The following is a 23,457-nucleotide window of genomic DNA, read 5'->3' on the forward strand; positions in this document are numbered from 1 at the left end:
AGAGAGGGGGCTCCTCTTCTGTAATACCACACTATAGGGAGGGTCTTCTCCTCTGTCATACCACTCTATAGAGAGGGGCTCCTCTTCTGTCATACCACACTATAGAGAGGGGCTCCTCCCCTGTAATACCACACTATAGAGAGGGGAACTCCTCTTCTGTCATACCACACTATAGAGAGGGTCTTCTCCTCTGTCATACCACACTATAGAGAGGGTCTTCTCCTCTGTCATACCACACTATAGAGAGGGGCTCCTCTTCTGTCATACCACACTATAGAGAGGGACTCCTCCTCTGTCATACCACACTATAGAGAGGGGCTCCTCCTGTGTCATACCACACTATAGAGAGGGGCTCCTCCTCTGTCATACCACACTATAGAGAGAGACTCCTCCTCTGTCATACCACACTATAGAGAGGGACTCCTCTTCTCTCATACCATACTATAGAGAGGGGCTCCTCCTGTGTCATACCACACCATAGAGAGGGGGCGCCTCCTCTGTCATACCACACCATAGAGAGGGACTCCTCCTCTGTCATACCACACTATAGAGAGGGACTCCTCCTGTGTCATACCACACTATAGAGAGGGGCTCCTCCTCTGTCATACCACACTATAGAGAGGGGTCTCCTCCTCTGTCATACCACACCATAGAGAGGGACTCCTCCTCTGTCATACCACACTATAGAAAGGGGCTCCTCCTCCGTCATACCACACTATGGAGAGGGACTCCTCCTCTGTCATACCACACTATGGAGAGGGACTCCTCCTCTGTCATACCACACTATAGAGAGGGACTCCTCTTCTGTCATACCACACTATAGAGAGGGTCTTCTCCTCTGTCATACCACACTATAGAGAGGGGCTCCTCTTCTGTCATACCACACTATAGAGAGGGACTCCTCCTCTGTCATACCACACTATAGAGAGGGGCTCCTCCTGTGTCATACCACACTATAGAGAGGGGCTCCTCCTCTGTCATACCACACTATAGAGAGGGGCTCCTCCCCTGTAATACCACACTATAGAGAGGGACTCCTCCTCTGTAATACCACACTATTGGGAGGGGGCGCCTCCTCTGTCATACCACACTATAGAGAGGGGCTCCTCCTCCGTAATACCAAACTATAGAGAGGGGCTCCTCCTCCGTCATACCACCCTATAGAGAGGGACTCCTCCTCTGTCATACCTCACTATAGAGAGGGGCTCCTCCTCTGTCATACCACACTATAGAGAGGGACTCCTCCTCTGTCATACCATACTATAGAGAGGGGCTCCTCCTGTGTCATACCACACCATAGAGAGGGGGCGCCTCCTCTGTCATACCACACCATAGAGAGGGACTCCTCCTCTGTCATACCACACTATAGAGAGGGACTCCTCCTGTGTCATACCACACTATAGAGAGGGGCTCCTCCTCTGTCATACCACACTATAGAGAGGGGTCTCCTCCTCTGTCATACCACACTATAGAGAGGGGCTCCTCTTCTGTCATAACACACTATAGAGAGGGACTCCTCCTCTGTCATACCACACTATAGAGAGGGGCTCCTCCTGTGTCATACCACACTATAGAGAGGGGCTCCTCCTCTGTCATACCACACTATAGAGAGGGACTCCTCCTCTGTCATACCACACTATAGAGAGGGACTCCTCTTCTCTCATACCACACTATAGAGAGGGGGCGCCTCCTCTGTAATACCACACTATAGGGAGGGTCTTCTCCTCTGTCATACCACTCTATAGAGAGGGGCTCCTCTTCTGTCATACCACACTATAGAGAGGGGCTCCTCCCCTGTAATACCACACTATAGAGAGGGGAACTCCTCTTCTGTCATACCACACTATAGAGAGGGTCTTCTCCTCTGTCATACCACACTATAGAGAGGGGGCTCCTCTTCTGTAATACCACACTATAGGGAGGGTCTTCTCCTCTGTCATACCACTCTATAGAGAGGGGCTCCTCTTCTGTCATACCACACTATAGAGAGGGGCTCCTCCCCTGTAATACCACACTATAGAGAGGGGAACTCCTCTTCTGTCATACCACACTATAGAGAGGGTCTTCTCCTCTGTCATACCACACTATAGAGAGGGTCTTCTCCTCTGTCATACCACACTATAGAGAGGGGCTCCTCTTCTGTCATACCACACTATAGAGAGGGACTCCTCCTCTGTCATACCACACTATAGAGAGGGGCTCCTCCTGTGTCATACCACACTATAGAGAGGGGCTCCTCCTCTGTCATACCACACTATAGAGAGGGACTCCTCCTCTGTCATACCACACTATAGAGAGGGACTCCTCTTCTCTCATACCACACTATAGAGAGGGGGCGCCTCCTCTGTAATACCTCACTATAGGGAGGGTCTTCTCCTCTGTCATACCACTCTATAGAGAGGGGCTCCTCTTCTGTCATACCACACTATAGAGAGGGGCTCCTCCCCTGTAATACCACACTATAGAGAGGGGAACTCCTCTTCTGTCATACCACACTATAGAGAGGGTCTTCTCCTCTGTCATACCACACTATAGAGAGGGGGCTCCTCTTCTGTCATACCACACTATTGGGAGGGGTGCCTCCTCTATAAAACCACACTATAGAGAGGGACTCCTCCTCTGTCATACCTCATTATGGAGAGTGGCTCCTCCCCTGTAATACCACACTATAGAGAGGGACTCCTCTTCTGTAATACCACACTATAGAGAGGAGCTCCTCCTGTGTCATACCACACTATAGAGAGGGGAACTCCTCTTCTGTAATACCACACTATAGAGAGGAGCTCCTCCTGTGTAATACCACACTATAGAGAGGGACTCCTCCTCTATAATACCACACTATAGAGAGGGGAACTCCTCTTCTGTAATACCACACTATAGAGAGGAGCTCCTCCTGTGTAATACCACACTATAGAGAGGGTCTTCTCCTCTGTAATACCACACTATAGAGAGGGGGCTCCTCCTCTATAATACCACACTATAGAGAGGGGCTCCTCCTCTGTCATACCACACTATAGAGAGGGACTCCTCCTCTGTCATACCACACCATAGAGAGGGGCTCCTCCTCTGCCATACCACACTATAGAGAGGGGCTCCTCCTCTGTCATACCACACTATAGAGAGGGGCTCCTCCTGCGTCATACCACACTATAGAGAGGGGCTCCTCCTCTGTCATACCACACTATAGAGTGGGGGCTCCTCCTGCGTCATACCACACTATAGAGAGGGACTCCTCCTCTGTCATACCACACTATAGAGAGGGGCTCCTCCTCTGTCATACCACACCATAGAGAGGGGCTCCTCCTCTGTCATACCACACCATAGAGAGGAGCTCCTCCTGTGTCATACCACACTATAGAGAGGGGCTCCTCCTCTGTCATACCACACTATAGAGAGGGGCTCCTCCTTTGTCATACCACACTATAGAGAGGGGGCTCCTCCTGTGTCATACCACACTATAGAGAGGGACTCCTCCTCTGTCATACCACACTATAGAGAGGGACTCCTCCTCTGTCATACCACACTATAGAGAGGGTCTTCTCCTCTGTAATACCACACTATAGAGAGGGACTCCTCCTCTGTAATACCACACTATAGAGAGGGGCTCCTCCTCTGTCATACCACACTATAGAGAGGGACTCCTCCTTTGTCATACCACACTATAGAGAGGGGCTTCTCCTCTGTCATACCACACTATAGAGAGGGGCTCCTCCTCTGTAATACCACACTATAGAGAGGGGCTCCTCCTTTGTAATACCACACTATAGAGAGGGGCTTCTCCTTTGTAATACCACACTATAGGGAGGGGGCTCCTCCTCTGTCATACCACACTATAGAGAGGGGCTCCTCCTCTGTCATACCACACTATAGAGAGGGGGCTCCTCCTGTGTCATACCACACTATAGAGATGGACTCCTCCTCTGTCATACCACACTATAGAGAGGGACTCCTCCTCTGTCATACCACACTATAGAGAGGGGCTCCTCCTTTGTAATACCACACTATAGGGAGGGGGCTCCTCCTGTGTCATACCACACCATAGAGAGGGACTCCTCCTCTGTCATACCACACTATAGAGAGGGGCTCCTCCTCCGTCATACCACACTATAGAGAGGGGGCTCCTCCTCTGTCATACCACACTATAGAGAGGGGCTCTACCCCACTATAGAGGGGGGCTCCTCCTCTGTAATACCACACTATAAATAGGGACTCCTCCTCTGTCATACCACACTATAGAGAGGGGCTCCTCCTGTGTCGTACCACACTATAGAGAGGGGCTCCTCCTCTCTCATACCACACTATAGAGAGGGGGCTCCTCCTCTGTCATACCACACTATAGAGAGGGGCTCCTCCTCTGTCATACCACACTATAGAGAGGGACTCCTCCTCTGTAATACCACACTATAGAGAGGGGGCGCCTCCTATGTCATACCACACTATAGAGAGGGGCTCCTCCTCTGTCATACCACACTATAGAGAGGGGCTCCTCCTCTGTAATACCACACTATAGAGAGGGACTCCTCCTCTGTCATACCACACTATAGAGAGGGACTCCTCCTCTGTCATACCACACTATAGAGAGGGGCTTCACCGGTGTTATACCACACTATAGAGAGGGGCTCCTCCTGTGTCATACCACACCATAGAGAGGGACTCCTCCTCTGTCATACCACACTATAGAGAGGGGGCTCCTCCTATGTCATACCACACTATAGAGAGGGGCTCCTCTTCTGTCATACCACACTATAGAGAGGGGGCGCCTCCTCTGTAATACCAAACTATAGAGAGGGGCTCCTCCTCTGTCATACCACACTATAGAGAGGGGGCTCCTCCTCTGTCATACCACACCATAGAGAGGAGCTCCTCCTGTGTCATACCACACTATAGAGAGGGGCTCCTCCTATGTCATACCACACTATAGAGAGGGACTCCTCCTCTGTCATACCACACTATAGAGAGGGGCTCCTCCTTTGTAATACCACACTATAGGGAGGGGGCTCCTCCTGTGTCATACCACACCATAGAGAGGGACTCCTCCTCTGTCATACCACACTATAGAGAGGGGCTCCTCCTCCGTCATACCACACTATAGAGAGGGGGCTCCTCCTCTGTCATACCACACTATAGAGAGGGGCTCTACCGCACTATAGAGGGGGGCTCCTCCTCTGTAATACCACACTATAAATAGGGACTCCTCCTCTGTCATACCACACTATAGAGAGGGGCTCCTCCTGTGTCGTACCACACTATAGAGAGGGGCTCCTCCTCTCTCATACCACACTATAGAGAGGGGGCTCCTCCTCTGTCATACCACACTATAGAGAGGGGCTCCTCCTCTGTCATACCACACTATAGAGAGGGACTCCTCCTCTGTAATACCACACTATAGAGAGGGGGCGCCTCCTCTGTCATACCACACTATAGAGAGGGGCTCCTCCTCTGTCATACCACACTATAGAGAGGGTCTTCTCCTCTGTAATACCACACTATAGAGAGGGACTCCTCCTCTGTCATACCACACTATAGAGAGGGACTCCTCCTCTGTCATACCACACTATAGAGAGGGGCTTCACCGGTGTTATACCACACTATAGAGAGGGGCTCCTCCTGTGTCATACCACACCATAGAGAGGGACTCCTCCTCTGTCATACCACACTATAGAGAGGGGGCTCCTCCTATGTCATACCACACTATAGAGAGGGGCTCCTCTTCTGTCATACCACACTATAGAGAGGGGGCGCCTCCTCTGTAATACCAAATTATAGAGAGGGGCTCCTCCTCTGTCATACCACACTATAGAGAGGGGGCTCCTCCTCTGTCATACCACACCATAGAGAGGAGCTCCTCCTGTGTCATACCACACTATAGAGAGGGGCTCCTCCTATGTCATACCACACTATAGAGAGGGGCTTCTCCTCTGTCATACCACACTATAGAGAGGGACTCCTCCTCTGTCATACCACACTATAGAGAGGGACTCCTCCTCTGTCATACCACACTATAGAGAGGGACTCCTCCTCTGTAATACCACACTATAGAGAGGGGACTCCTCCTCTGTCATACCACACTATAGAGAGGGGCTCCTCCTCTGTCATACCACACTATAGAGAGGGTCTTCTCCTCTGTCATACCACACTATAGAGAGGGACTCCTCCTCTGTAATACCACACTATAGAGAGGGGCTCCTCCTTTGTAATACCACACTATAGAGAGGGGCTTCTCCTTTGTAATACCACACTATAGGGAGGGGGCTCCTCCTCTGTCATACCACACTATAGAGAGGGGCTCCTCCTCTGTCATACCACACTATAGAGAGGGGGCTCCTCCTGTGTCATACCACACTATAGAGATGGACTCCTCCTCTGTCATACCACACTATAGAGAGGGACTCCTCCTCTGTCATACCACACTATAGAGAGGGGCTCCTCCTTTGTAATACCACACTATAGGGAGGGGGCTCCTCCTGTGTCATACCACACCATAGAGAGGGACTCCTCCTCTGTCATACCACACTATAGAGAGGGGCTCCTCCTCCGTCATACCACACTATAGAGAGGGGGCTCCTCCTCTGTCATACCACACTATAGAGAGGGGCTCTATCGCACTATAGAGGGGGGCTCCTCCTCTGTAATACCACACTATAAATAGGGACTCCTCCTCTGTCATACCACACTATAGAGAGGGGCTCCTCCTGTGTCGTACCACACTATAGAGAGGGGCTCCTCCTCTGTCATACCACACTATAGAGAGGGGGCTCCTCCTCTGTCATACCACGCTATAGAGAGGGGCTCCTCCTCTGTCATACCACACTATAGAGAGGGACTCCTCCTCTGTAATACCACACTATAGAGAGGGGGCGCCTCCTCTGTCATACCACACTATAGAGAGGGGCTCCTCCTCTGTCATACCACACTATAGAGAGGGGCTCCTCCTCTATAATACCACACTATAGAGAGGGTCTTCTCCTCTGTAATACCACACTATAGAGAGGGACTCCTCCTCTGTCATACCACACTATAGAGAGGGACTCCTCCTCTGTTATACCACACTATAGAGAGGGGCTCCACCGGTGTTATACCACACTATAGAGAGGGGCTCCTCCTGTGTCATACCACACCATAGAGAGGGACTCCTCCTCTGTCATACCACACTATAGAGAGGGGGCTCCTCCTATGTCATACCACACTATAGAGAGGGGCTCCTCTTCTGTCATACCACACTATAGAGAGGGGGCGCCTCCTCTGTAATACCAAACTATAGAGAGGGGCTCCTCCTCTGTCATACCACACTATAGAGAGGGGGCTCCTCCTCTGTCATACCACACCATAGAGAGGAGCTCCTCCTGTGTCATACCACACTATAGAGAGGGGCTCCTCCTATGTCATACCACACTATAGAGAGGGGCTTCTCCTCTGTCATACCACACTATAGAGAGGGACTCCTCCTCTGTCATACCACACTATAGAGAGGGACTCCTCCTCTGTCATACCACACTATAGAGAGGGACTCCTCCTCTGTAATACCACACTATAGAGAGGGGACTCCTCCTCTGTCATACCACACTATAGAGAGGGGCTCCTCCTCTGTCATACCACACTATAGAGAGGGTCTTCTCCTCTGTCATACCACACTATAGAGAGGGACTCCTCCTCTGTAATACCACACTATAGAGAGGGGGCGCCTCCTCTGCCATACCACACCATAGAGAGGAGCTCCTCCTGTGTCATACCACACTATAGAGAGGGGGCTCCTCCTATGTCATACCACACTATAGAGAGGGGCTCCTCCCCTGTAATACCACACTATAGAGAGGGTCTTCTCCTCTGTAATACCACACTATAGAGAGGGGGCGACTCCTCTGTCATACCACACTCTAGAGAGGGGCTCCTCCTCTGTCATACCACCCTATAGAGAGGGACTCCTCCTTTCTCATACCACCCTATAGAGAGGGGCTCCTCCTCTGTCATACCACACTATAGAGAGGGACTCCTCCTCTGTCATACCACACTATAGAGAGGGGGCGCCTCCTCTGTCCTACCACACCATAGAGAGGGGCTCCTCCTGCGTCATACCACACTATAGAGAGGGGCTCCTCCTCTGTCATACCACATTATAGAGGGGAACTCTTCCTCTGTAATAACACACTATAGAGGGGGGTCTCCTCCTCTGTAATACCACACTAGAGAGAGGGGCTCCTCCTCTGTAATACCACACTGTAGAGAGAGGCTCCTCCTCTGTCATACCACACTATAGAGAGGGGCTCCTCCTCTGTCATACCACACTATAGAGAGGGACTCCTCCTCTGTCATACCGCACTATAGAGAGGGGCTCCTCCTGTGTCATACCACACTATAGAGAGGGGCTCCTCCTCTGTCATACCACACTATAGAGAGGGGGCTCCTCCTCTGTCATACCACGCTATAGAGAGGGGCTCCTCCTCTGTCATACCACACTATAGAGAGGGACTCCTCCTCTGTAATACCACACTATAGAGAGGGGGCGCCTCCTCTGTCATACCACACTATAGAGAGGGGCTCCTCCTCTGTCATACCACACTATAGAGAGGGGCTCCTCCTCTATAATACCACACTATAGAGAGGGTCTTCTCCTCTGTAATACCACACTATAGAGAGGGACTCCTCCTCTGTCATACCACACTATAGAGAGGGACTCCTCCTCTGTTATACCACACTATAGAGAGGGGCTCCACCGGTGTTATACCACACTATAGAGAGGGGCTCCTCCTGTGTCACACCACACCATAGAGAGGGACTCCTCCTCTGTCATACCACACTATAGAGAGGGGGCTCCTCCTATGTCATACCACACTATAGAGAGGGGCTCCTCTTCTGTCATACCACACTATAGAGAGGGGGCGCCTCCTCTGTAATACCAAACTATAGAGAGGGGCTCCTCCTCTGTCATACCACACTATAGAGAGGGGGCTCCTCCTCTGTCATACCACACCATAGAGAGGAGCTCCTCCTGTGTCATACCACACTATAGAGAGGGGCTCCTCCTATGTCATACCACACTATAGAGAGGGGCTTCTCCTCTGTCATACCACACTATAGAGAGGGACTCCTCCTCTGTCATACCACACTATAGAGAGGGACTCCTCCTCTGTCATACCACACTATAGAGAGGGACTCCTCCTCTGTAATACCACACTATAGAGAGGGGACTCCTCCTCTGTCATACCACACTATAGAGAGGGGCTCCTCCTCTGTCATACCACACTATAGAGAGGGTCTTCTCCTCTGTCATACCACACTATAGAGAGGGACTCCTCCTCTGTAATACCACACTATAGAGAGGGGGCGCCTCCTCTGCCATACCACACCATAGAGAGGAGCTCCTCCTGTGTCATACCACACTATAGAGAGGGGGCTCCTCCTATGTCATACCACACTATAGAGAGGGGCTCCTCCCCTGTAATACCACACTATAGAGAGGGTCTTCTCCTCTGTAATACCACACTATAGAGAGGGGGCGACTCCTCTGTCATACCACACTCTAGAGAGGGGCTCCTCCTCTGTCATACCACCCTATAGAGAGGGACTCCTCCTTTCTCATACCACCCTATAGAGAGGGGCTCCTCCTCTGTCATACCACACTATAGAGAGGGACTCCTCCTCTGTCATACCACACTATAGAGAGGGGGCGCCTCCTCTGTCCTACCACACCATAGAGAGGGGCTCCTCCTGCGTCATACCACACTATAGAGAGGGGCTCCTCCTCTGTCATACCACATTATAGAGGGGAACTCTTCCTCTGTAATAACACACTATAGAGGGGGGTCTCCTCCTCTGTAATACCACACTAGAGAGAGGGGCTCCTCCTCTGTAATACCACACTGTAGAGAGAGGCTCCTCCTCTGTCATACCACACTATAGAGAGGGGCTCCTCCTCTGTCATACCACACTATAGAGAGGGACTCCTCCTCTGTCATACCGCACTATAGAGAGGGGCTCCTCCTGTGTCATACCACACTATAGAGAGGGGCTCCTCCTCTGTCATACCACACTATAGAGAGGGGCTCCTCCTCTGTCATACCACACTATAGAGAGGGACTCCTCCTCTGTCATACCACACTATAGAGAGGGACTCCTCCTTTGTCATACCACACTATAGAGAGGGGCTCCTCCCCTGTAATACCACACTATAGAGAGGGGCTCCTCCCCTGTAATACCACACTATAGAGAGGGTCTTTTCCTCTGTAATACCACACTATAGAGAGGGACTTCTCCTCTGTCATACCACACTATAGAGAGGGGCTCCTCCCCTGTCACTGAGGGGCGCTCCTCTGTCTTTGCGCCGATAAGCATCTGTAGCAGCAGCTTTACTGTGCTCTGATCTCTCACTTCTGTTAATACCTGGAACCTTTTCTTGCAGGGACCCCCTGGCCCATCCGGTGAAGCTGGCACACTTGGTGAACCTGGCATGAAGGTAAGAACAAAACCTTGACATTTACACACTGTCATTAGTACAACACAAGAGGAATTGTTGGGGGAGGGTGAGTCACATTTCCAAAGAGAGAAAATGTATTTTGAAGTGAAGTATCTGATGGAGGAGGGCAGACACCCCTCCTTTTACTGCGAGATGGACTGGTAGGCGAGGAACTATTAGGAGCTGCACAGTCAGGGTATGACTAAGGCAAGGAGAGTGAAAGTGTTGGTGGTCATATGAGACCCCAGCTGAGGGTGTCTGTTGGTGGCCCTATGAGACCCCAGCAGTGGGTGTCTGTTGGTGGCCCTATGATTCCCCAGCTGAGGGTGTCTGTTGGTGGCCCTATGAGTCCCCAGCTGAGAGGGTCTCTGGTGCCCTATGAGACCCCAGATAAGAGGGTCTGTGGTGGCCCAATGAGACCCAACGAGAGGGGGTCTGTGGTGGCCATACGAGACCCTAACTGGGAGGGGGTGTGACCATTTTTTTGTGGGCATCTGATGTTAGCTCTTGGGAGCAGTCCCTTTCTGTGATTAGGTGTTGAGCATGTGGGGGCTGTGGCCGGGTGCCAGGGAGACCTAAGGGCACCTGTGACCAGATACTGAGAAGCTGTGAAAGAGGTATGTGACCAAACAAGGAACGAGGTTTGAAATTGGGTCTCTACTTGGCAGAGGTATACACCCATGTCAAAATAGGGACCACAATCCTAGTCAGGGTAAGTCACACACAATCCAAATTATCCTGTGTCCACCATCTGGTAGCTTGGCACTGAGCAGTCAGGCTTAACTTAGAAGGCAATGTTGAAAGTATTTGCTCAATAAATCATACAGCAACACAGTGGAAACAGCACAAAAATACAACACACAAGTTTAGCAAAATAGATAATATTTATCTGAATAAAATAAGGTCAAAATGGCAAAGATTCAATAAGCACAAGCTGAAATATCACTTTTGCAAGCTTAAAAATAACAATGCGCAGAGGAGGAGATGCGTGGAAAAAAAGGTGTGCGTCTGATTTTCCTGTGCGGCACAGACAATGCTTCATTTCTTTCCATGCTCCAAGGGGTTTGCATCGTTTTTCCTCACTATGATGCGGGGTATTAGGACACCCAGGGACGATGCAGGGAACCATCATTGATGCGCTGGAAGAAGGCACAGTGCTGCGTCGATCCCGTAGGTGATGCGTCTAATTTTCAGTCGCAAGGCAGGTGCTGCGATGAATTTCCACTCTGTAAGTCGGGCTGTGTCGTTCCAGTCGGCTGTGCTGTGATTTCTCAGTTGCAATGCAGGCTTTGTGTCGATTCCGGCAGGTGGTGCGTCGATTTTCAACACACAAGGAGTTTCCTGAAGAGGTGAAGTCTTTTTGGCCCTGAGACTTCAGAAAACAGGAGGCAAGCTCAATCCAAGCCCTTGGAGAGCTCTTCTGGGGAAGGCAGAGTCCTTCTTAGCAAAGTCAGAGACCAGTAGGGCAGCAGGGCAACAGCAGGGCAGCAGTCCTCAGCAAAGCAGTCCAGATGAGTCCTTTGGACAGCCAGGCAGTTCCTCTTGACAGGTTGCAGGTGCAGGTCCAGAAGTGTCTGAGTTGGTAGGGTCAGAGACCCAGTTTATATACCCAAAAATGCCTTTGAAGTGGGGGAGACTTCAAAGAGTGGTTTTAAAGTGCACAAGTTCCGCTTTCAGTACAGTCCTGTCTGCCAGGGTCCTAGTAGGGGGTTTGGCAGTCCATGGTGTGAAGGCAGGCCACTAACCTATGAAATGTAAGTCTTAGGCCCTCAACCCTTCCAGCCCAGGACCCATTCAATATGCAGATGAGTGAGGTGTGACTGAGTGTCCTGTGTTTGTGGTTGTCTGAGTGAAATGCACAAGGGAGCTGTCAACCAGCCCAGCCCAGACGTCGAGACCCTCACGGGTGAGTAGTGCGCTTTACAAATTCCTGATTGATTGATTGATTGGATACAGGCTGTAAGGCACAGATGTTTTGTAAGTGTAGAGGAACGCTCACTTTCTAAAAGTGGCATTTCTAAAATAGTTACATAAAATCCCACCTCACCAGTCAGCAGGATTTTCTATTACCATTCTGGCCATACTAAATATGACCTGGTTACCCTTTTCTGATCTGAATCTACCACTCAAAAAGTATATGAGGCCAGTCCTAACGCTAGTCTATGAAAGGAGCAGGCCTCAGAGTAATGGAAAACGAATTTAGGAGTTTTTCACTACCAGGACATATAAAACACATATGTACATGTCGTGCCTTTTACCTGCATAGCACCCTGCCCTATGGGTTACTTAGGGCCTACCTTAGGGATGACTTATATGTAGAAAAAGTGAAGTGTAAGGCTTGGCAAGTACTTTTAAATGCCAAGTCGAAGTGGCAGTGAAACTGCACACACAGGCCTTGCAGTGGCAGGCGCGAGACATGGTTAAGGGGTTACTTAGGTGGGTGGCACAACCACTGCCGCAACCCACTAGTAGCATTTAATTTACAGGCCCTGGTCACATGTAGTGCACTTTACTAGGGACTTATAAGTACATTAAATATGCCAATTGGGTATAAACCAATGTTACCATGTTTAAGGGAGAGCGCACATGCACTTTAGCACTGGTTAGCAGTGGTAAAGTGTTCAGAGTCCTAAAACCAGCAAAAACAGTATCAAAAAAGTGGAGGGAGGCAGGCAGAAAGCTGGGAGATGAACACGCAAAGGCTGTCAGTTCCAACAGGTGGCAGTTTGACCAGCTGGTGTGATAGGGACAACACTCTGTAACCAGTCATGGTGCAGGGCCATCGGTCTGTGATCACTTATGGGCCAGGGGATGGGACAGGGATGGTTGTCTGATCACTTGACGAGACAGGGATGGCATTCTGTGACCAGTCATGGGACGGGAGTTGGGACAGGGACAGCTGTCTGACCACGTGACAAGACAGGGATGGCAGTCTGTGACATCGGAAGGGACAGGTGCAGCTGTGGGATCAGATGACAAGAAAGAGATGGCCGTCTGTGACCACTTATTGAACTGGTCTACAGCTACTGATGGGGCAGAGCTGACAGGCTGTGACCACTGATGAGACAGAGAAGTGAGTCTGTAACCACTGCTGGAACAGGGACAGCAGTCTGAGACCACTGATAGAACAGGGACGGCAGTCTGTGACCACTGATGGAAGAAGGACAGCAGTCTGTGACCATTGATAGAACAGGGACAGCAGTCTGAGACCACTGATGGAAGAAGGACAGCAGTCTGTGACCACTGATGGAACAGGGACAACAGTCTGAGACCACTGATGGAAGAAGGACAGCAGTCTGTGACCATTGATCGAACAGGGACAGCAGTCTGTAACCACTGATGGAACAGGGACAACAGTCTTTAACCACTGATGAAACAGGGACAGCAGTCTGAGACCACTGATGGAAGAAGGACAGCAGTCCGTGACCATTGATAGAACAGGGACAGCAGTCTGTAACCACTGATGGAACAGGGACAACAGTCTTTAACCACTGATGAAACAGGGACAGCAGTCTGAGACCACTGATGGAAGAAGGACAGCAGTCTGTGACCACTGATGGAAGAAAGACAGCAGTCTGTGACCACTGATGGAACAGGGACAGCAGTCTGTAACCACTGATGGAACAGGGACAGCAGTCTGTGGCCACGGATGGATCAGGGACAGCAGTCTGTGACCACTGATATTACAGGGACAGCACTCTGTGACCACTGATGGAACGGGATGGCAGTAAATGACCACTGATGGAATAGGGACAGCAGTCTGTGACCACTGATGAAACAGGGACAGCAATCTGTGACCACTGATGGAACAGGGACAGCAGCACATGACCACTGATGGAACAGGGACGGCAGTCTGTGACAATGATGGAACAGGGACAGCAGTCTGTGACCTCTGATGGAACAGGGACAGCAGCACATGACCACTGATGGAACAGGGACAGCAGTCTGTGACCACTGATGGAACAAGGACAGCAGTCTGTGACCACTGATGGAACAGGGACATCAGCACATGACCACTGATGGAACAGGGACAGCAGTCTGTGACCACTGATGGAACAGGGACGGCAGTCTGTGACCACTGATGGAACAAGGACAGCAGTCTGTGACCACTGATGGAACAGGGAGAGCAGTCTGTGACCACTAATGGAACAGGGACAGCAGTCCATGACTGGGTGATGGGACAGTCTGTGACCACTGATGGAACAGGGATGGTAGTCCATGACCAGCTGACGGGACAGTCTGTGACAGCTGATGGAACAGGGACACTAGTCTGTGTCCAGGTGATGGAGCAGGGGTGTCAGTCCCTGACCAGGTGACTGCGCAGAGATACTAGTCCATATCTAGGTGCTGTGCCTGGCGAGCTGTGCCTGTGCCCAAGCATGATTGGCATGCTGTCCCTGCTCGTGGTCTAGAAGCTGTGTTCATTTTCTTTACAGCAGTTTGCCCAGTGAGTTCCTCCTCTTCTCTTGTTTCTTTGCGGTCCTTCACTGTGTGGTCTTTGGCACAGTTTCCGTGGGCTCCCAAAGCTTCTCTGTCTGCATTTTGTTCCCTTCTTACATTTCCACTGGGTGCCTAGTCCCTTGGCCCTTGATCCCTTCTTCAGTAACAAACGCACCATTGATGGGCCAGGGCCCTCTTCCATCTGACTGTCATCAGGAGGAGCTAGGCGCAGACAGGCATGCTGTCTCCATCCAGCTGAGCTTAGAGGGACGTGCTCCAAACCCTTTCTTCTTGGCACCGCCTGTGAACTCTGTGCCGTTGCTAACAGCATCCGGCTTAGAAGAGATCAGATGGTGGGTGCTGGGGGCTGACATGGCTAGCTCATTGCTTAGCAAGCGCTGTGGGCCGTAGATGGTGTATGAGTGGTTGATGATGACACTGAGGACCAGATTTATTAAGCCTTTGTGTTGTCCTTGTGTACGCAAGGTCACGCAAGGGCTTCCGTAAGATTTACTAAGTCATGCAAAGCCACCGTGCATGGATCTGCGTGGCTTAGTAAATCCAGAGTAATGCAAGGCATTCCATGGGTGAAGAGTGGGCGTTCCCACCATCCACCCATGGATTTTGGCGCATCACCAGCTTTACCATGGGTTGTAAATCTGGGAATGCATCAAAATGCTGCACTAACGGAGGTGTAACTAGGAGGAATATGTTCATTGCTCCTATTGGTTTCCCGTTTCTACGGGTGCTCCGTTCTGCAGCACACATACAGGGGAACATGCCGTTGAGGATTGTTTCTGTGCAGGAAGGGGCACCTTCATCTTTCTACAGAGAAAGAGAGAGTAATAAGGAAAAATACAACTATTTCTCTTGTCACTCCTCGCCTAGAATGGTGGAGCATTTGCCGCATCCTAGGCCTACCACTTCTGATAAATCTGGGAATGCATCAAAATCCCTAGGTTTCATGCGGGAACAACCACGCAACACTGATAGAACGCCTCCCTGGGGCAGAGTAATGCAATGCAGGGACATGCGTTGAGTTACTCCAGGTTTATCAAGCCACTCGGCCATGCAAGTTGACCTTGCATTTCTTCATAAATCACATTTTGGGCTTGCTTTGCCTCTCATAAATGTGCCCCTCAGTTTGAATATAGCCACCCGGGGACCCTGCACATGCTGATTCCCTTCCTTTCAATGGGCAGGCACTAAGCTGAGGGTCGGCGGTGACCGTTGCTCCTGCTGCATGTTAGTTGAGGACCCCAGGAGGTGCTTGTGAGCCTGTAGTTCACAGTGTACTTCATCTAGGCTAAGTAGCTTTACACCAAGTCTCTAAGTCGTGCTCAGCCCGTTTTACTCAAAGAGCAGGGTCTGTCCAAAAAGGACGCCTGCTCAAGGGTTGGACGCAGGCTGAAGGCTAAGTGTCTCATCACAGTGTTTGTTGGAAGCAGAAGGGAATACTATCTCAACCTGAAGAAACAATAGAAGCATAGATGTGTGTACAACCAGAGAGCTTGCTTGTGATGGTAGTATGGATATGTATTTACATAATATTGCTGGCTTTTGTGAACGAAGAGTCACTCCATGGTGTTCCTTCTAGTACCACTGGAAGGCTTGAGAGGGAAACGAGCACCTTCTGGGGGTGGTGCCACTAGAAAGGAAAGAATGTTCAAACACTTGTGATAGAATGCACTTTGTTCAGGGAAAACCCTTCTAATGAATCCTCAGTGCTGACATCAACAGTCCTATCCTACTGCGTGATCTTTCCTGTCTATTTGGATGTCATTTTGTGGGTTAAAAGATTAACCAGGGGTCACACCCACCAAGCAATTGTCTTCTGCCCATAATGTTGATGTAAAGTGGGTTCCTCTGACAATGATCCCTTCTGGACTCATGCAAGCTGAAGGTGTGCCCAAGGTACGCATGACCCAAACAGATTTCACAGAAATCAGACTGGTTGCATTGACATATGACTCCTCAGTAGTCTATATGTTGATATGGCCGTGACACGCAACTGATCTGTGATGACATCAATTGAGCAGGGGGGATGAACCATCTCCCCTTCCATGGCGGGCATCTTTCCTCATCCTCTGTTGAAGAGAGCAATGGATCTTAGTGGGGAGGGCAACATCTCTCCTCCCATATAGAACAGGAATTGATCTTCGAACGAGCACTATCTTCCCTCCTGTGGCAGGGAGGAACACATCTCGGGGTTGCAAGTATCATCTCTCCTACCATGGTGCAGAAGACTAGATGTTGGTAGGGTCCATTGAAGAAAGGAGCACATATGGGAGGCATATCTCCCCTTCTTCCTTCTGTGGGAAGAAGGAGGTCACTGGAGGTCATTATCTCTGCTTTCATTGGATAGATGAGCAAGCATACAGGGCATCATCTCCTCTCCCCTTGGAGAGAGAAACACATCTTGGGGGGAAAGGTAAGGGGAAACACAATCTCCTCACCCATGAGGTAGAAGGACAGATCTTGGGGGAACCTTCTTCCCTCCCATGAGATAGAAGAACAGATTTTGAGGGCATCTTCTCCCCTCCCATGGGATAGAAGAACAGATCTTGAGGGCATCTTCTCCCCTCCCATGAAATAGAAGGACAGATCTTGAGGGCATCTTCTCCCCTCCCATCAGATAGAAGGACAGATCTTGAGGGCATCTTCTCTCATCCCATGACATAGAAGGACAGATCCTGAGGGCATCTTCTCCCCTCCCATGAGATAGAAGGACAGATCTTGAGGGCATCTTCCCCTCTCCCATGAGATGGAAGAACAGATCTTGAGGGCATCTAGTCACCTCCCATGAGATAGAAGGACAGATCTTGGGGGAACCTTCTCCCCTCCCATGATATAGAAGAACAGATCTTGAGGGCATCTTCTCCCCTCCCATGGGATAGAAGGACAGATCTTGGGGGCATCTTCTCCCCTCCCATGAGATAGAAGGACAGATTGTGGGGGCATCTTCTCCCCTCCCATGAGATAGAAGGACAGATCTTGGGGGAACCTTCTCTCCTCCATGAGATAGAAGGACAGATCTTGAGGGCATCTTCTCCTCTCCCATGAGATAGAAGGACAGATCTTGGGGGCGTCTTTCTCCCCTCCCATGAGATAGAAGGACAGATCTTGAGGGCATTTTCTCCCCTCTCATGAGATAAAAGGACAGATCTTGAGGGCATCTTCTTCCATCCCATGAGAAAGAAGGACAGATCCTGGGGGAACCTTCTCTCCTCCATGAGATAGAAGGACAGATCTTGGGGGAACCTTCTCCCCTCCCATGGGAGAAACGAATCGTCTTGAGGGACGCTTCTCCATTCCCCTCGGAAAGTGGATGTGCTCAAGGAAGAATGCAAACAGTCAACGGAACTCACAGTTCTGTAAAGAATCTGTGTTGCTCAATTAACATAAAACCTCTGAGGTCTGACTTGACAATGACTATGGAGATCTCCTGTGGCCATACAGGTATATGCAGGTAGAAGGTGCTCTGAAACAACCTACTTTTGATGTGTACAAATGCTGCATGGGCATTACGATGTTACTACAGCATGGCAGTGAACATATCACGTCCAAAGCCACTTTAAAGAGCCACTAACACTCTTCCCAAAGATGCATGTAGTGAATGTTGCATGTTCTTATGAGGTTTGTATTGCTCGTTTCGTTGCGTGTGTGATGTGATGCACAGGTAGACGCTATTTTCCCTAAACGGTTATTCATGCAGTAGTTGATCATGGATGTGATTCCATTCCTCTTGGCAGAGGTGACTACGGAGGCCTTCGCTGGAGAGGTCTGAGAACAAATAAACCCCTTGGCAAGAATGCTTTTTACATGGTTTCAGGCTTGTATTCTTTCTGTAGATCTTGTGTTCTTTACTAAGGTATTAAAGCTCCTGAATTTAACTCGCTCTTGCGGTCGGATGGTTACTGCCTTCGTACTGTGTCATCGTCTTTTGCATCAAACATAACCAGGGAGCAAACATTCAAGGCGTTCTGAGATTGACGTGTACATGAGAGGTAGCCATAACACTGATGGACGGACTCTCATGGTGGAGGATCACACAGCATAGCTGTAGTTTTTAGTTTTTGTGGTGATAATCCTGGATTCAGGGTTCGGATCGGACCCTTGTTAAGCCTTTGTTGAAGAAGCCCCTTTTCCATCCTCGCACGCATATTCAGTAACGACAGTATGGCTAACGTGTGGTATGTGTGGTTTTCAAAACTGAGTCACATCTCCCTCGCTGTCGTCACTCACAAGCTCATTGGGTGTTCCTTGCCGCATGTGTTTGTGGTGGACAGAGGTCCCATCTCTCTCTGGTTCTGCAGAGGCTTTGTGTACAGGAGTGTTTCGCAGCTATCACCGAGGGCAACTCTTGAGTCCTTCTACGTCAGAAGCTCCTGCATCCTTCTTCGGTATCATGGGTAGGAGCTTGGTAGTGCTTGACCGCACCTTTGAGGGCATGTGTACAAGGCCCTTGTGATCCTTAGTGCTGCGTAGCAACATTTGTTTTACACTACGGTGGCGCTAAACAGGCCCTCATCCTGTGCCATATTTACGAAGTGCACAATGCTAGCACTGTGCCACTTTGTAAACCATTGCGCCAACATCATACCTGCACCAGGTATGATGTATGCAAGGGGGGGGCTGTTCCCTGCGCAATGCTAGTGTCATTTTTTAACGCCTGCCCAGGACAGGTGTTACACCGATGCTAGTGCTATATCCTAGGGGGCTCCCTGACTTGTGCTAGACTAGTGCCACAATGTTTGGCGCTAGTCTGTCAAAGCGCCACAACTGTGGCAAAAATGTTGGTGCAGTTGTGCTAACGAGCGCCATGGTGCACTGTATTGTACAACCATGTTCATGCTGGCGGTCAAAACACTGACCGCCAGCGTCCCCGGATCCCCACCTGCCAAATAATGAACCTTCCTGTTGGCCGTCGGAAGGCCTGCCCGGGACATTGACGGCAGCTCCACATGGACCTGCGCGACAGGGCACTGCTGAACCTTCCTGTTGGCCATCGGAATGCCTGGCCGGGACATTGACGGCGGCTCCACATGGACCTGCGCAACGGGGCACTGCACCGGGCTCCTGCACTGCCCACGCAAAGTGCAGGGGCACCCCCTCTGCCAGGCTTTCCCTGGCAGGGAAACCTGCCAGGGAAAGGCTGGAGGATTCGGAAACATTATCCGAGGGGTAGAACGGCTGCCCTGTCGGATGATGTTTCCACCTGCCGCCAGGCTGCCTGACGGAGGAAGCCTGGCGGTGAGTGAGGGCTGCCGATGGCAGCCCTCACTGTGTTCATTAGGTGGTGGGTTGGCCTGCCATACCAGCTGGTGGTTTCACCCACCAACGCCGGCATGGCAGGCCAACCCGCCATGTTCATAATGACCACCTATGTCTGAAATAGGAAAAGAGTACAAGGCTTGTCCAGAAGACTGTTTGCATCAGACGGAGGCTCCACCACACTCTTCGGCAGTTCGAACAGCCACAAAGAGAGTGCCCCGCAAACCACTGGGGTTGCCCCACCGCTAGAGAAAGAGAACAGACGCACACACGCTGCAGGTAAACAAGTCTCAATAGGTGCCACATCTCAGGACCTGATTCACAAAGGTAAACTGACACTTTTGTGCAAGTTTACTTTTTTTCTGTTTTCACAAATAATGATTTAATAGTAACTTTTTGGGCTGCGGAGAGTCTGCAGTTGGGGCGGAGAACTCCGCACATAAACATATAGATCAGGCCTATCCTTTTATGTGCAGAATTCTCTTTCACAAGATAAAGTTAGAATTAAATCATAGTTTGTGAATACCGAAAAGAGTAAACTTACATAAAAGTGTCTGAGTCAGGCCCTCTGTGTCTCGCTAGTGTTGTGTTCGAGATTAGAAAGGAATAGAAGCATTAATACATTGGCCCAAGCCATATTCAAAGCGAGGTGAGAAACCTGTGGCTGAAGGAAAAGTAATTTCCAACGCCAATATCGCCTGCACCCCAGACACTGCGGACACGGACGGCTAATGGGGTGCAAATGCTAGAATGTTGCTCTGAAGGTGTGCCTGGCTCTATGCATCAGGTTTCAAACCAGAGGTGCAACAACACCTTCTCAACGTTCGCCCCGAAGGAAAGTGCTTTTTTAGTCCCTAGGTGGATGAAATGATAGGGCAAACTAAAAAAGACACAGGATTGACACATCCGAAAAGGCTACTAAAATCAGGCCACGCTTTTGGTTCCTAGTCAGAGACGTATCAAAGGCAACTACAGAGGCCTTCGAGATGCCCAGAGCACCAGGGGTCATGAAGGGGAGGTTATAGATGAAGCAACGGTAGAGGCAGAGGAAATGTGAGGCCCAAAAGAGAGCCCCTTGCCTTCCTTGGATGCTCCCCCGCAGGTGATCATTACAACATCGCTCATCGAATGTGGCACACATCTTGACAACATAACTGTGTAGGGTCCCTGGAGTTCTGTTCAGCAGACCAAACACATCAACTACTCAAACTCTTAGCCATTTCACTTCACTCAAAGCCTTCTGTCCACATGTATGGAACAGGGCAGTCCTTATTACGACTGAAAACGTGAGAGCAATGGACCACATACAAACACCTACACCTCCTAGTGTAACGTCTCCCAGGAGTGCCCAACTACTTTGCAAACCAGCTAAGTAGGACCCGTGCAAGATTGGGAACTCCACCCTCATGTGCCACAGCAGTGCTTTCACAAGTTGGGAACTCCACCCTCATGTGCCACAGCAGTGCTTTCACAAGTTGGGAACTCCACCCTCATGTGCCACAGCAGTGCTTTCACAAGCTGGGAACTCCACCCTCATGTGCCACAGCAGTGCTTTCACAAGTTGGGAACTCCACCCTCATGTGCCACAGCAGTGCTTTCACAAGCTGGGAACTCCACCCTCATGTGCCACAGTAGTGCTTTCACAAGTTGGGAACTCCAGCAGTCGACCTCTTTGCCACACATGAAAATAAAGAACGCCCACAATTCATCTCCAGTCCTCAGCCCATCAGGAATGCACTATGGATCAGCTGGTCAGGGATACTTGCATACATTTTTATGCCTCTAAATCTCACTCCATAGCATAGTCCAGAAGATGCAGCAAGGTCTTATGATGGGCATTCTTGTGGCTCCAACATGGACCACACAACCTTGGTACTCAGCCCTGTTAGACATGTCCACCCCCCTCACGAGAAGCCCTCCATTAGATCAGACCTTCTCACTCAATACCAGAGGCTAATCAGACAGCTGACCCCAGAAAGCTAAATCTTGAAATCTAGCTCCTGAGGTCTTAGAATGTGGATAGTTAAATCTTCCAGAGTATTGCAGGAGCGAGAGCTGTTGTACTCGAAGCACGCAGGCCTACCACACGCATGCGCTACGCAGCCAAATGGAACTGCTTTAGTTATTACTGATTTACAAATCAATTAGACCCTTTAATAGTAACGGTGCAGGATATAATTTCCTATCTTCTACATTTACAAAATGCAGAACTGGCGAACACCTCTGTACAACTCCACCTAGCACCTTGCAGCAGTAGCCCCGTACATGCAAAACAGAGAACGTTTCTCCCTGTTTACAATTCCATTAATCAAAGCCTTTATAGAGGTCCCTTAGTAAGGTTATACCTCCAAAAAGGCCCCCAGCACCTACTAGAAATCTAAATGTAGACCTCACCAGGCTCCTGAGACCATCTTTTGAGCCACTGCATTCAGTGGACTTTCAATTTCTTTCAGGGAAAGAAGCCTTTTTGTGGCTATACTTTGTAGCTGCCTTTAAGACCTATTAGTGAGTTAAATACACTCACTATTTAAGAGACCCTTATTCAGGTACATGGAGACACAGTGCTCCCGTGGATTGCACAAAGTCCTTACGCACAATGATGTCTCCTTTCCAGTGCAATCAGTCTATCTTGTTGCCAGTTTTCTTCCAATAATCTTTCTTGGTGGCGTAGAGAGCTTTACACACATTAGACTTAAAATGAGCACTGTAGGAGGCTGGCCTGGTGTGTGGTGGGTACCTAAGGTACCTACACCGTATACCAGGTCCAGGTATCCTCTATTAGTGAAGTGTAGGCAGTGTCTAGAAGCCAGGCTCCCTAGAGGTAGCTGTGGATGAGCAGCCAAGGCATATCGAGGAGACATGCAAAGCTCTTGCAATGCCACTGTAGTCACACAGCATTTAAACACATGAAAGAACCACTCAGTGTTACATAAATAAAGGTACTTTATTTTAGTGACACAGTTACCAAAAAGTATTAGAGAGGCATCCCTCTAATAGGAGATACATAACACACTAGATATGTACACTAGTAATCAGAAATAGCCATAAATAGCAATAGAAAACAGTGCAATAGCAAGTATGCAATAGTCACCCTAGGGGGAGCCCAAACCATATACTAAAAAAAATGGAATGCGAAGGCAGGACCCCCACCTAGCTAAGTGGGACGTATAGAGGGAAGCTGGAGGAACTAGGAAACCCCAAAGGTAAGTAACGCAGTGCCCCCCCAGCCACCAGGAAGAAAGAAGTAAGTTTCTGGATTTTCCCCAAACCACCCAAAAGGAAAAAAAGAAGAT

The 23,457-nt window shown here is 49.9% G+C and overlaps 1 protein-coding gene across 1 annotated transcript in view; it reads left to right on the forward strand.

Moving 5' to 3' along the window:
• Positions 1-23,457, forward strand: part of COL27A1 (collagen type XXVII alpha 1 chain) — a 1,169,012-nt gene that overhangs the window by 821,907 nt on the left and 323,648 nt on the right. The window contains exon 34 of the mRNA XM_069236924.1: positions 10,397-10,450. Coding sequence (XP_069093025.1) covers positions 10,397-10,450 — 54 coding nt within the window. The remainder of the gene's footprint in view (positions 1-10,396; positions 10,451-23,457) is intronic.

The sequence above is a fragment of the Pleurodeles waltl genome, chromosome 6 (genome assembly GCF_031143425.1).
Source record: "Pleurodeles waltl isolate 20211129_DDA chromosome 6, aPleWal1.hap1.20221129, whole genome shotgun sequence".
Lineage (NCBI taxonomy): Eukaryota > Metazoa > Chordata > Amphibia > Caudata > Salamandridae > Pleurodeles > Pleurodeles waltl.